This window comes from Lithobates pipiens, unplaced genomic scaffold (genome assembly GCF_037356315.1).
Source record: "Lithobates pipiens isolate NorthernLeopardFrog02 unplaced genomic scaffold, aLitPip1_a1.2 Scaffold_16, whole genome shotgun sequence".
NCBI classification, from domain to species: domain Eukaryota; kingdom Metazoa; phylum Chordata; class Amphibia; order Anura; family Ranidae; genus Lithobates; species Lithobates pipiens.
Genome location: NW_027507748.1, coordinates 275324355 through 275340145, shown reverse-complemented (window position 1 = coordinate 275340145; position 15791 = coordinate 275324355). Strand labels below are relative to the sequence as shown.

At 41.0% G+C, this 15791-nt stretch overlaps 1 protein-coding gene across 1 annotated transcript in view; it reads right to left on the bottom strand.

The window, feature by feature from the left end:
• Window positions 1-15791, bottom strand: part of DEF6 (DEF6 guanine nucleotide exchange factor) — a 135091-nt gene that overhangs the window by 39916 nt on the left and 79384 nt on the right. Inside the window, exons 5-6 of the mRNA XM_077481429.1 lie at window positions 10824-10970; window positions 5264-5372 (exon numbers count right to left, since the gene is read on the bottom strand). Of these exons, the coding sequence (XP_077337555.1) occupies window positions 5264-5372; window positions 10824-10970 (256 nt within the window). The remainder of the gene's footprint in view (window positions 1-5263; window positions 5373-10823; window positions 10971-15791) is intronic.

The window sequence follows — 15791 nt, the reverse complement described above, 5'->3', positions numbered from 1 at the left end:
ATTGGGGTGAGGGGCATTGGCTGGGTGTAAAGGGCGGTGATTTATGTTAGGATAAAATTGTTATTCTGTGACATGTTAATGTAAAATTTCGAAATGTATATTTTGTATTTGAGAAAATAATAAAGAATATTTAAACTGAAAAAAGTAGTCTCATTGGATTGGGGTGCTGTCACTGACCTTGCCATATAAGATTCTATTTGACCAGAAACTAATTTGGTGGTGCTGATGACATCTGAGGGGAGCAGTGAAAGCCAAGGCCTTCTCAGTAGGTGTAAAGGACCTGTTCTGTCCAAATTTTTCAGAAGCACCTTTATATTCAAGGACACCGGAGGGAGACAGAGATCAAACAGAAAATTCCATGGCACTGTGAACCTAACTTGTATGACGGAGTCTTTTCATTGGTATCCTGTTGCAAATATCAGAAGCTGCGTGTTCAGTGAATTCTCCCTGGGAAATACTGCTGGAATGCACTATAGGGCCAATATTGATTGGAGGCACTTGTTTAAAAATATTCTGCCTTACCTAACCAATAGTTGATTTTGCTTCCCTGGCAGACACCTGAACTGGAAATTAAATCTGGCCACCCCAAATCTCACACGCCTCTGGTGCTCTGCATTGAACAGTACATAGAAGTATGAGTCAGCAGGTTGATTGATTCCAACTGGTCCTCTCCTGCTGAACTGTCCCTGTGACTGTCTGCATGGACTCCACCTTGAACCACTTGGTGTGTATGAACATGTTTGATCCTTCAAAGTGAAACAGGCCAGAAGGCCTTAGGTACTAGAAAAACTGGGGAGAAAAGCCCCCAGATGGTTCTATGCTTTCGGCATCACTGGCATGATGGCCTTTTAGCAGTATAAATTCTTATACCTAATCTTGCAAACATTTTCTCTTCTGAGATCTGTTGGCCATAAATTTAATGGATTCAGTGGTCAACTTTGGAATTCTCCATTGTACTTCCATCTGTCTTCTGAACCCACTGGTCTTTGATGATTGTTGTCCAAACCCTCCAGAATGAGGCTACAATAATCAAGTTCACTCAGGCCCCCTGGCCCCAACTAGAAGAGACTGGTTGGACGCACATTCACAAGACTTTCCAGCCATCTTAGGAACTTGCTCTGGAGTTAATTTCATGTAAAATGTAACTTTGAGGCACCTCCACCATGATCTGTTAAATCTGCAGCCTGTCCAATAAGATTTGGCCTCTTGCACCTTCTGCAGTTCAATAAGCTTGAGTGAAAGATGGCGGCTTCCTCTTACTAGCCTGTGGCCACAGTCCCAACTTTTCCTCCTGTCATTTGTTTAATTGCATTGTTAAACATTTGGCCAAACAATAGCCTCACATTATAGGAATTGTTGAAGGCTTCTGTAGAATTTTCACCTGCCTTTCAGTGGTGTAACCACAATGCTCTCATAGCAGTGACTGAGTGCACCAATGCTTGTAATGGGGTTTTCAAAAGCATCAATCAAAAGTCAGTTGCCAGGTTCAACTTCCAGAAACTGTGCCAAATCTTGCAATTTCCACTGTTGAATGTAATGCCATTTCTAAAGTTTATACATATCAAAATTAACGTTATTGCTGGTTGACAGGCAAAACCTGTCGTTCTGTACAAGCCTGATGGCCAGATCACCACAATTTCTGCGTTCCAGTTGTGTTTCTGCATGAATATTTTGTATGCATTCTATTGCATTCTTAATGCATTTTGCCACTTTCCAGATATGTTCCATAGATAAACAATGTAACACTCTACATTTGTTGACTGCACTAGAATGCGCTGCATTGGTGTGAACTAGGTAATTGGAATCAAAGTTAAACACTGTCCATGCGTTCTTGATTAGAATAAAAACGCACTGGACTGCATCTGGTGTGAACAAGTCCACTTTCCCATCCATAGGATCTCTGAAGGCAACCGAGTTATAAAAAGGCAAAGACACCAGATGCTAGAGGGCAGCATCCACCCCTGGAAGTGCAGTGCATAAACATACATCAGCCATCTTCATCCTTTATCAACAAGCGATTTATGTGGCATCATTATGGGTGTTGCTTGTGGCGTGGATATTTGCAGCATACTTCCTGCTATAGCTGCCTTAATAGGGCTAAGATTTTACACAATCATATCCTTGTGAGGCAACCTGTGCAATGTCATTTCTCTACCACTGCAGACTGCATGCAGGCCCAAAATGCACCCTGACTTGGGCAAGGCATTTCCTATCATGCTGGCATAAACGCATGTGAGCCAGTAATAATAATCGTCGATTCCGTGCTTAGGTGGTAAATAGAGGTAAAAAATGGCTGCTGCCTACCCCAGAAACTTCACTAAGGGAAGTAATGGTAATGAATAGAAAGGGGAGGGGTAATTGGCTCTGATAGCAGTGAAAAAATTTGTATATTAACGCAAATAAAGGTGACTCAATGAAATTCCTAATCTACTCCTTATAATAAATGTTTATGCAAATTCATCAGTGTTATTTATTAACCACTTTCAGACCGGACCAATTTGCTGGTCAAAGACCAGACCACTTTTTGCGATTCGGCACTGCGTCGTTTTAACTGACAATTGCGCGGTCGTGCGACATGGCTCCCAAACAAAATTGACGTCCTTTTTTTCCCACAAATAGAGCTTTCTTTTGGTGGTATTTGATCACCCCTGCGGTTTTTATTTTTTGCGCTATAAACAAAAATAGAGCGACAATTTTGAAAAAAACGCATTATTTTTAACTTTTTGTTATAATAAATATCCCCCAAAAATATATAAAAAAAATTTTTTTCCCCTCAGTTTAGGCCGATACGTATTCTTCTACATAAAAAAAAATCACAATAAGCGATTATTGATTGGTTTGCGCAAAAGTTATAGCGTTTACAAAATAGGGATAGTTTTATAGCATTTTTATTAATAATTTTTTATTATTTTTTTTTACTAGTAATGGCGGCGATCAGCGATTTTTATTGTGACTGCGACATTGTGGGGGACCCATCGGACATTTTTGGGACCATTGTCATTTATACAGTAATCACTGCTATATAAATGCAGTGATTCCTGTGTAAATGACACTGGCAGTGAAGGGGTTAACCAGTGGGTGGCAGTGTAGGGGTTAAGTGTTCCTAGGGATGTGTTACTAACTGTGGGGGGGGGGTTGGGCTTTCATTTAGTGAACACTGATCTCTGCTCCAATCACATGGAGCAGAGATCAGCGTCACTAGTTGCTAGGCAGAATGGCACTTCTCCATTCGGCCGCTCCGTGAGACGATCGCGGGGATGCCCGCGGCGATCGAGTCCGCGGGTCCCGCGACCGGACTCACGGGGGTCCCGACCAGCGCGGGAGTGTGCCGCCGGCGGCGCGCTCCCGATGGCAAATTTAAAGGGACGTACATGTACGTCCATTTGCCTGCCCGTGCCATTCTGTCGACGTACATCGTTGTGCGCTGGTCGGCAAGTGGTTAAGGTGCTTCATAAAAAGTGAAAAAAACAAAAATGACCATCAATTAATTTGTAAATTAAAAAATAAAAAAAAATTTCATAAGATAAATGTATTATATATAAGTTGTGTTGGTGCAAATGCTTCACAATCGAATAAACAACTACAGCCAGAATTGCAAAAATATTGTCTCTATATTGTAGCTTCCAAAGTGGCCTGTGCATAAATCAACCACAACTTCTGTGCAAAAAAGAGGTTGAATTCCACTTGTGCTCCCCTCTCGGTTACCCACTCAATGGAAAGCTGTACCCCTACAGGGGTAAATCGCATTCAAGCAAAGTTGCCTCTGATCTTGATGCCAATGGAATTTCCTATCCCACTGGATGTTGGCTCATACAATATATTCACATATGGATGCATGCGAAAGATTGATACTCATAGTGCAAATCCATAAAAATTTACTTTACTCAATCATTTCAAGGCAATATCTTTAAATCATGCACTATCTATAGTGCTAAGGAAACAGTAAGTGTTACAGCCATAGATCTGGGACAGCATGCGTTCCACAGACTGAGATTACAAAAACCGGAAGTGGCATGATTTTTCTACAAGCACCCCCTTACGTCATCAGACGTAAAAACGTGAAAGGTGTGTAATCTCGTTCCGTGTAACGCATGCTGTCCCCAATCTATGGCTGTAACATTGTTACTGTTTCCTTAGCACTATAGATAGTCATGTTTTTAAAGCTACTACCTCTCTCAGACTGACAATAAATCCAGAAGTGTGGTGCGCTGCATATAAGACAGGAAAAGAACCCCAAAGGGAGAGGCAATGATGACATTTCAGAGCTCTTATAATACCTTACCTTTACAATATCAATGCTGTTCAAGCATAATTTTGCCCGCGGTCCTGGCACAAAGGGCACCGAGTTTTTAGGAGTATTTACCATCTAACGTTCAGGGTCTTTCAACTCCATGAGAGGCTGAACATTATTATTATATTATATTATTATTACACACGATTTATATAGCGCCAACAGTTTACGCAGCGCTTTACAATGTATAAGGGGGGACAACACAATTACAGTACAATACAAAAGGTACAGGAGGGCCCTGCTCGTAGAGCTTGCATTCTAAAGGGAGGGGGTTGCGGTGGTGGTGAACATGGAGGGGTAGGTTCGGCATGGGGATACAGCAAACAAATTACTTACCAACTGCAATCCACAGGTGGCCTGGAGCATGACCAAAAAAGAACACCTTAGTTGGGGGAGGGACTGTCTTTTATTTAGCTAGGAACAGGTGGTCATGTGAGGCTCCAGAGGAGGTGTTAACCCGTTGTGTTCTGATGTGAGGTGGGCCAGGAAAGTACATTCCAAGAATTCTTTAAATTTGATCAAAGGAATATTATGACTAGTCAAATGACAGGAATAGACAGATCTTAGAATGGAAAATATGTCAGGTTTGAAATGTTCTTCTGTGATATTTCAAAGAAGGTGAACAAATGTGCTAAAACATGCAGAGTACGACAGAGACTACAAGACCCCTAGAAGAGCAATGTGCAGTTATCTTTCTTTGAGCCATATACACCACGGCATCTACTCCAAAGAGAAAGTGGTCAGAAGTTAATTTTATTTGCTTTATTCTTAAAATAATTTATTCTTGAGAATTTTAGCTACGACAAAACTATTCCTGTGTATCTCCATAGTTCAGAGGATTGCACTATTTATATATGGCCTTGGGGAATATATGGTCAATAGCAATTCATTATCAGTCTACTGACATAATGATAAAGGAAACATATTAGATTTATTTTTTAAAGCTGCACATAGTTGGAAACACAAGTATACCTGTCACCCATTCTTGCCGATGCTTTGTGTCAGATGCACTCATTTCATGGGTTTTTGTGGGAGTTTTAACGCAGAACATACATCGACGGCCATCTCTGTCAGGAAGTATCTATGATATAAAGAATATATAAGTAGTACATCTGTAGCTAACCTATTTCTTGAAAATGTTTAATTTAATAATTATGCAAGGCTATTACTTATTAATTTAAAGCAACGAAAACCATAATTTTTGGAAATTCGCTAAGGATGAGGGATGCATCTACCTAATGTTAAGGTAAGAACAAACTGTTGTGGCTTGGGTGTTGGAAAGGCTGACTTTGCCAGGGTGCAATACACCTTATACAATCCAAACAAAGTGCTGCACGAGGTCACCAATAAGTGAATAATCCATTTTGAATGAATATAACCTTTAATTAGATAATGCATTGTGCTGTTGCAGCCTAATACTCAAACAGCCTCCCAACCAATTTAGCCTTTTGTGAAGTCAGTGTGGTCAGACTGATGAAAGATGAATTGTGGCTGATTTTATGAATAGTTACCGCATACACTTTTTTTCTACTCATCTTAACAAGTTCATGAAACCAAGTGGCCCTGCGTAAAGGGAAGTGAAAGAATAGTAGCCTATTTGGAACAGGATCTTAAACTGCATCTTTCTAAGAAACTATCTCTGTGGTCACTCCTAAAAAAAAACTAAAAGTAACCATGCTACCAAGCAGGTAAACATGGCAACACACAAAAAATAAAAATTACCAAAAATCCGATGTGTGAATGACAGTATTAAATATGAACTTAAAGAGGGATTCCACCAAAAAAAAAAAAATATTAAAAGCCAGCAGTTATAAATACTACAGCTGCTGACTTTTAATAAATGGACACTCACCTGTCCTGGGTTCCAGCGATGCCGGCAGCCGAGGCCGATCGATCGCTCGGCCCTCGGCTGCTGCCGCCACCATTCTAGGTGAGGGAATCAGGAAGTGAAGCAAATCGGCTTCACTTCCCGGTTCCCTACTGCGCATGCGCGAGTCGCGCAGCGCAATAGGAATTCTCTGCGCTGTCTCTGAGACCCATGTGTGTCCCAGCAGACAGCGCGGCAGGACAGGAAATGGCGTAGACTCCCACGGGAGTCTATGCCCAGAAGTGGGTGTAAATACCTGTCTTTGACAGGTATCTCCACCCCCCTCCCCCCTGAAAGGTGCCAATTGTGACACCGGAGGGGGGGATGGTACCGATCAGCGGAGGTTCCACTTTACATATAACATATACATATACTCAGTTAAAATACATATTGTATGTAGGAGCATTACTTGCCAGAGGATTTGTATTTCTATCCACTTAAGCTGGCCAAACATGGGTCGAAATTTGGCCGATTCAGCAGGGACCAGCCGAAGATTCAATCCATCTATGGGCAGGCTGATTCTACCCAAGTTGATCCATCTGTAGACTTGGGTACAACCAGCATGTTGGATTTGTTACATGCTGCTATAGCAACTAGCAGTAATCATCATGTTCTGTTGGCCTGGAAGGCTCCCCATGCCCCTCCTCCTGTTAGCAGAAAACAATAGCGCTACGGCAAGCATTTCCCTATCAACACTGACATTTTCTTTCCTTCCATCCATGGATGAAGGAAAGAATTGTAATCATATATGAGCTATTCAAGTCCTGAGAATTACACAGTCCTACCAATCAACAACTTCGAATTGGTGACCTGACTTTATTGAAGTTAAGCAACTCCCTCTCTCAGCAGTCTGTGACTAGACAATGAATGAGTAGCAGCAAACCTAAAAATCTTGTTCCTCTGCTCTCTTTGCTCTCTGCTTTTGTCAGCATGTTCCCTATCAGCATATGTGCATTTAGCATACCTAATTGGCCTCTAATGCGGCCCTTCTTGTCTGAGTAAAGCCCCGTACAGACGGTTTGATTGTTGGACGACCGAGCGTCTGATTTTTGTCAAAAGAGCGTGTGCAGGGTTTTGTCTAGCATACTAACTATCCACGTCATTTCATGTTAGTAGAAGTTTGGTGAGCGTTGATTTGCGATTTTCAGATCGTACATAACAAATGCCTTTTAAAATACGTTTGGCATAACTATATCAGTATCACCAGCAAAGCAGCTTAATTATTATCCCATTAAAGAAGATGAGAAGTTTGACATTTCATCAATTGCTGCGTCTTGAATGTTAATTCTTGATTACGAGTAGTAGTTTACAAGACTGAACGCTTCCCAGTTGTTCCTTGATTCCGAGCATGTGTTTGTACTTTTGACTTTTGTGTGATGGATTTGTGTACTGACCATCCAAAAATCAGACGTTGAGTTCACATCAGACAAAAATTTTATAGCCTGCACATCCAGCTTTTGTCTAATGTAAAAGTCAAATCATCTGTCGAATGCATGCTAGCAAACTGACTCGTGATGTTTTATATCTGCCTGTGGTTTATTTTAAATCACATAGTTTTGAAGGGGACATTGTTCAAAATATGAGAATTACATGATTGTCACTTAAAAAAAATTTTGTACACAGCATTTCATATAGGCTTTTTTTTAACACAAAGAGGAAAAGCTGCCCTAGGCATAGAAAGGTAGTTGTAGGTACAGGCATAATTAATTTACTCTCAAGCACATGTCTCAACCAGCTCTTCCACAATAAAATCCTTATGGAGTGTCACCAGACAATGAATGTGAGCAGTGGTTCATTGTATGTTGTTTAAGTGATTGTGAAGGTTCGTCTTTTTCTTTTTTTTTTATAACAAACATGTTATACTTACCTGCTCTATGCAAGGGTTTTGCACAGAGCAGCCATGAACCTCCTTTTCATCGGGTGCCCCCATGGAAAGCCGCCATATAATGCATTAAGGTGAAAAACCATGAGACTTTATAATGAACTATAACGTGCACATGAGTTTGAATGTGAGACCAACTCTTGTATCATTAAAACTGACAATAAAAAAACTGACATACATGGCTATATACTAAGGCCGCGTACACACGGGCGGACTGTTCGCCCAACTTTGTCCGCTGAACAGTGTTTGGGCGGACAGTCCGCTCGTGTGTGGGCTTTCAGCGGACAGTTTCAGCGGACAGTTGGACGGACAAGGTTTTTCGGAAATTCCGAAAAACTGTCCGCTGAAACCTTGTTTCAGCGAACAGCCCGCTCGTGTGTAGGCTTGTTCGTCAAACAAAGTTGCGCGCATGCTCAGAAAGGATTTTCACGCCGAAAGCTATAATGCAGTGTATAGGACGTCGTATTTTTCGTCCCTACGTACGTGCTGTTCACGTCATCGCGCACGGTTTCAGCAAACTGTTCGTTCGTCGTGTGTGGGCATGTCCGTCCATGCTAATTTTGAGCGGACTGTTTGCTGAAACTGTTGGACGGACAAAGTTGGGCGAACAGTCCGCGCGTGTGTACGCGGCCTTAGAAAGCAGAAAAACTGCTTTGTCATTTTTTGACAACCAGAATTATGAATTTGAAGACTCTTATTTACAATACTAGCCAAATAAATGCAATTCTGAAGTACGTTCTGTGATTTTAACAAATATGATTATTTTAGGGCTATCCCACACTTATGATCCACCTATGTTTCCACAGGTTGCTCTGGATCTGGCTAGATACTTCTCTGCCTTGTCCTTCATAACAATTCTGTTGCTGGTGGGTCATCAGCATTGACAGGCTAACAAGTGTGGCATAGGTCTTACTTATGATGTATATAAATAGGTTGGCTAAATACAAACTTTTATTATTAAACTTCCCTAAAGTAGAACTATAGGCAAAACCAATTTTTTTGGATAGAGCAAGGAAAGGTTATAACCCCGTCGGATTTTTTTTTTTTTTCACCATCTGTGTCCCATTGCGACGATTTACCTTCACTTTCTGCCTCATATTCAATCAGGTAGTGAGAGGAAATCCCTGTAAAGTAAGGAAACCCCTTGGGGACCCCCAAGTCACCAGAACTAGTGTTTCCATTGGATGATTTCCCCTCTATTACTTTTCTAGGGACAACCCATTTGTTTGGGATTTTCTTTTACTTATTTTATTTTACTTAATTTATTTTATTGGGATTTTATGTTATAGACAAACACAAAGTGGCACATAATTGTGAAGTGAAAGGAAAATGATAAGTGTTTTTGAAACTTTTTTACAAATAAATATCTGAAAAGTGTGGCGTGCATTTGTATTAATCCCCCTTTACTCTGATACCCCTAACTAAAATCTAGTGGAACCAATTGCCTTTAGAAGTAAACTAATTAGTAAATAGAGTCCACCTGTGTGTAATTTAATCTCAGTATAAATACAGCTGCTCTGTAAAGCCCTCAGAGAGTTGTTAGAGAACCTTAGTGAACAAACAGCATCATGAACAAACCAGACAGGGGCAGGGATAAAGTTTTGGAGACGTTTTTTCCATGGTAACTCTGGAGGAGCTGCAGCGATCCACAGCTCAGGTGGGAGAATCTGTCCACAGGACAACTATTAGTAGTGCACTCCACAAATCTGTCCTTTATGGAAGAGTGGCAAGAAGAAAGCCATTGTTGAAAGAAAGCCATAAGAAGTCCTGTTTGCAGTTTTTCGAAAAGCCATGTAGGGGGACACCAAACATGTGGAAGAAGCTTTGGTTAGATGAGACCAAAATTTAACTTTTTGGCCTAAAAGCAAAACGCTATGTGTGGCGGAAAACTAACACTGCACATCACCCTGAACACACCACCCCAACAGTGAAACATGGTGGTGGCAGCATCATATTGTGGGGACGCTTTTCTTTAGCAGGGACAGGGAATCTGGAAAGAGATGATGGGAAGATGGATGGAGCCAAATACAGGCCAATCTTAGAGGAAAACCTGTTAAGAATCTGCAAAAGACTTAAGACTTGGGCAGAGGTTACCCTTCCAGCAGGACAATGACCCTAAACATACAGTCAGAGCTACAATGGAATGGTTTACGGTTTAGATCATAGTATATTCAGGTGTTAGAATGGCCCATGGCCCAGTCAAAGTCTAAACCTAAATCCAATTGAGAATCTGTGGCAAGACTTGAAAATTGCTGTTCACAGATGCAAAGAAGAATGGGAAAAAATGTCACTCTCTAGATGTGCAAAGCTGGTAAAGACATACCCATAAAGACTTGCAGCTGTAATTGCAGTGAAAAGTGGTTCTAGAAAGTATTGACGGGGGGGGGGGTTGCTGAATACAAACACACACCATATTTATCATTTTCCTTCCACTTTACGGAAGTAAAGTGTGCCACTTTGTGTTGGTCTATCACATAAAATCCTAATAAAATACATTTACGTTTTTGGTTGTAACATGACAAAATGTGGAAAATTGCAAGGGGTATGAATACTTTTTCAAGGCACTGTATGTAAAAGGGGCCTAACTTTTATATGAAGAAAAAGGAAGGGTCCAAAGTACCATGTGTACAATGCTGCAACTGTTCAGAGAGTAACGCAGTGGCTTCCTGACACTCATAATAAAAATGAAAAAAAATAAATACAAAGAAAAAAACAAGTAATTGTAAAGTCAGTAATGGTTTAAGATGAAAGAATAAGCACAAAAATGTTGTCTGGATACTGACCTCAACTCCACAATCTTTGTCTATCGCAATAGTGCCCTTTTTTTCTTTACATTCCTCACTCACATAGTAGCTGAAAACACTAGGCTTTAGAACAAACCAACGCTCAGTCCACGTTCTTCTCAAATTAGCCTTCTTTAAAAGGTACCCCTGGAACAATATTCAAGACACAGCCGAATGAATGTGAAGCAAAACGGGCTCTATAAATAAAGAATAAAGTTATAGGATTTAAACAAGAAGTCCTATACAGCACGTGCAGGTAAAAAGGCCATAAAAACCTGATAATAAGAATATCATAAACTAAAGTGCAAAACTATTCTTATATATCAGATTGCCATCAGACATTAAAGTGACACTTATTGATATCCGTATTCTGCAAAAATAATCCTTTCACTGGTTAAAGCAATTGTAAAGTAAAGTTTTTTATTAAATGATAAACATGTTATACTTACTTGCTCTGTGCTCCTCTTCTCGGGTCTCCCATTGGCGCTCCTGGCTCCTCCTCTTATCAGTGTGCCACCATAGGAAACCGCTTCCTATTGTGGAACACCTGCAGGCTCAATCCATAGACAGCCTGGCTCGACCCGCCCCCGAACAAACGATTTGACTGACAGCAGCAGGGGCCAATGGCTCCCGCTGCCTCAGCAAAGATGAGACAGCAGGAGGAGCCGCTATAGACAGGCACAACGCTAGATCGAGTGACAGTTTAGGTAAATATAAGGGGGGGGGGGGGGGGAGGTGATATCATTAGCTAAACATTTTTTACCTAAATGCATTCCCTGCATTAAGGTAAAAAATTTTAGTATTTAGAACCCCTTTAATAACTGTGTAATCTATTTTTAATTAAATCTTTTTTTTTATTGCCTTCTTATAACGTGTGATGCTGAACCTCTCCTTTTCCTACTCACACAATTTGTTTGGAACAAGCAGTACATGTTAGTTATGGTCATGTGCACACTACAAATGCCATAGTCCACAGTCCATCTTGGGAATAAGCAAGAGAGGGTTACAGAGTTCCTGTATACAGTGAGACCATGGAGAATTAATATATCCCCCCTTTAACAAAAAGTTAGATCACAGCAGCCAAAAAAGAGAGATCAGGAGGAGACTGAGCGTAACAGAAGTTACTTAAGAATATATACTTGAATAGAATGTTTTGTGTTTTTTAAACCAGAGTTTAGTGTAACTTTAAAGTAAATTATATTGTATGCAAGAACTTGCACCTCCAGATGTATCTTCCATTTTTTTTTTTCTTATGCCTCAAAACACAGGTTCTCTTTTATGCAAAGACTTCAGTTAAGTCGGGTTCACACGACAGTTTTTTTTTCCGTGCAACCCCATGCGAGGTTAGTCCAGCGATCTCCCCCGCTGAGCTGTTGTGTTCTGACAGGGAGACCACCCCGCCAGAACACTCCGATCAGTGCTCTCTGCCATTGTCTGAGAGTGCTGATTGAGAGTCGGTCGGCTGCTGGTTTTCTAGCATGCACATCCTACATACACATGTGCATAATGTCGGCCGGTATTTTTTGTACTGGAAAATGTCTCCCGATATTCTGACTGTGTGTACGGGGCTTTAAGGTGGTGTACTTTGACCAGCCCCTCTGATACCTCACTATAGGTCAGTAAATCTGATATCACAGTTATGGGCCAATAGAGGGCAGACCAAAGTGCTGATGACTGCATAATACAGAGCCCCATGTTTCAGGGCTCTCAGGATGGTCCAGCAAAAAAGCTTAAAATGTACAGTGTACAAGCACCCAAAAGGTACCTGCTATTGCATGCAAATTATGGATTACAAACCTGCATTTCTACAGATAAACTTCAGGAACAGTTAAAAAAACTTCAATATGTCTTTAATCATGTTGTCCAGTGGTTTTGTATTATTTATCATAAACAATGTCAAAATGTCATGAGTATACAATGAGAAACATCATATATACACTGTATATAAAGAAAACACTTATCTACAATAACAACACAATGAAAATATATTGTACAGAAAATACAGCTGCAAGTACCCAGAAAAACTGAAAATAATACAAAAAGATAAACCCAACTACTAATTTATTGTCTCATGACGGTGACTATTATACATTAAATGATTTACCTCTCTCTCTTTCTTTACTCTCATTTTTCTATTTGGTCCTTCTCTCTCTCTTTCCCCTTTCTCTATCACCTTTCTTTTTCTGTCTGGATAGTGTCGTCGTACAATGTGCACACCCTGCATGCAACCGTAGACTTAGAATCATATCCAGCTGCCCCACTGCCTTTATAGTCCGCTTGTGGCCAACTGTTCTCATCAGGCTTGACAAGCTCTGGGAGACCCTGGCTGGACTACTACTACTGTGGAGCATTCACTGATCAAGACATCCCCTCTAAATCATCTTTCCAGGCCAATGTTATCAGTCTAGGACTGTTGGCACCCAGGGACATTTGAACTAGAGGTGCAAGGGAGGCCCCCCCCATCACTTCGGTCTCCAACAAGTTATTTCTACCCCCTTTCGTTATTTCTTCCTTTCCTTTTTCTCATACCTTTCTCCACTCCCTGTCGCTCTTCCTTCCCCTGTGTTCTCTCCCACTCAGTTTTCCTATTTTCCTCCTTCACCCTTTCCACTCACATGTATAAAGCCCTGCTTAAATGCTCACTTGCATATTCACCCACTACGCAAAGGCTGTTCAACCACAAGGATACTTGCTCCCTGGACGTTTAGCCCAAGAGCGACCAATCTCTGCGATTTAGTGCAGCTTCCAGTCCTACTGCCTGCAGCCTGTCAAAGTCTAAGGCAGGCTAAAGTAGACTGGACAGGGCTGAAAGCTGTTCTGAGTGGTACTCACATTTATAGCCATATGCATTCAAAGACATATGCTCAGAATGCATACTTCGCGTGTGGATGGGGGAATCGGGCAAGTTTTTTAAACAAAAAACAACTCATCTATTGGTTGCCTGACACGCTTGGGATTAGATGCACACGGGCTAAACGTCTAGTGTGTGTAGCATAAGAATTATAGTAATAGCAGGGAAAAAAAGACAGCAAATTAGATTGCATTCAGTCACACATATTGCTCTGATTCAACCACACTATATATAAATATCTCCTATAGACTATGTCATAGCTGCATTTACATCACTAGCATACCAGGCATACATACCACAAGCATTTTATAAATATTATAATTAATGAAAATTATTGTTGGAATTCGTTATTTGTATTTTTTATATAACATTTTTTAAATCTTGCTCTCTCTTTCTCTTTACACTGCATACTTGTTCTGGGTCAGAAACTTGTAATATATTCAAGCAAGAGATGGTCACACAACTTGCATTTTTAACAGTTAAAGTGGGGTACCCCTTAAAAAAAAAAAAATTAAAAGTCAGCAGCTACAAATACTGCAGCTGCTGGCTTTTAATAATCGGACACTTACCTGCCCCAGGGTCCAGTTATGCGGGGGAACGAAGCCCCCCCTCGTTCCCCGCTCTGCTCGCGGCGCCGTCATGCATACTGTGGGCACCCGGCTGTGGCTTCACAGCCGGGCACCCACTGCGCATGCGCGAGCGGCGCAGGGCGCTGTGATACGCCGTACAGTCACCTGGGACACGTGACAGGTCCCAGGTGAATGTGCGGCGTAAGGGGAAGTGATGTCACCAGCCCGGGCAATGAAGAAGGCAGACTACGAGGGACCCCCTAGCAACCGGTATTTAGAGGTGAGTAAAAAATTTTTTTTTTGCCAATTATTTATTTTTATTTTTTTTAAAGAATTTTAAGCAGCTTTTAATTTTTTGGTGGCAACACCACTTTAAGAACGAAGAGGATTTGCCAGGCCATTTTTTGCAATACAGCACTTCGTCGCTTTAACTGACAATTGTGCAGTCATGCGATGCTGCACCCAAACAAAATTTATGTCCTTTTTTTCTTTTGGTGGTATTTGAACACCTGTGTTTTTTTATTTTGCACTATAACCAAAAAAAGACCATACATTTTGAAAAAAAAATATATTTTTTTTAACTTTTTGCTATAATAAATGTCTTAATCAGTTTAGGCCAATATGTATTCTACATATTTTTGGTAAAAAAAAAATCTCAAAAGCATATATTGATTGGTTTGCACAAAAGTTATAGACTCTACAAAATAGTGGATATATTTATGGCATTTTTATTATAATTTAATTTTTACTAGTAATTTTTAGCAGGACTGCGGCATTGCAGCAGACAGTTCGGACACTTTTGATACTTTTTTGGGACCATTTACATTTATACAGCGACCAGTGCTAAAAATAGCCATTTATTACTGTATAAATGTCACTGGCAGGAAAGGGGTTACCACTAGGGCCAATCAAGGGGTTAAGTGTTCCCTAAGGAAGGTGTTTCTAACTGTAGGGGGAGCGTACTGACTGGAGAGGAGAGAGATCATGTTCCTAATCACTAGGAACAGCAGATCTGTCTCTCCTCCCCTGACAGAACGGGGATCTGTCTGTTTACATTGACAGATCCCCATTTTGTCTCTCTCACGAGTAACAGAGGATGGCCGGCGGACATTGCGGCCACTCACATCAGCTCTGGCATTGCGCCAAGGGCACGTACCCCCTACAGTTTTTAAACTGCCATACAATGACGGCAATTCGCCCAGGAGAGTCAACCTGCCTGTCAGAAACCATTAAATCAGACCGAGACAGATGTACAGTTAAATTACACTTGTTTAATAATAAAAGTAAAAAGAACAAATGTAGTCAAAACATAGCCAAAGTTCAGTAACCAGAACGGATAGTCAGCCAAGCCAGAAGTCAGGGATCCAAGTAGTGGAACAGCAAGCAATATCTGGAGCCAGAAGACATGTCAGCAAAGCCAGTCTTTAAACAGGAACGCAGGAGATAGTTACTTGTGATGTGACCATGGCAAAGGCAGAGCTCCTCTGGACTGGAAGGCTTAAGTAGGCAGGACTGACGAGCAGGATCATCAACAGATGAGTAACTGTG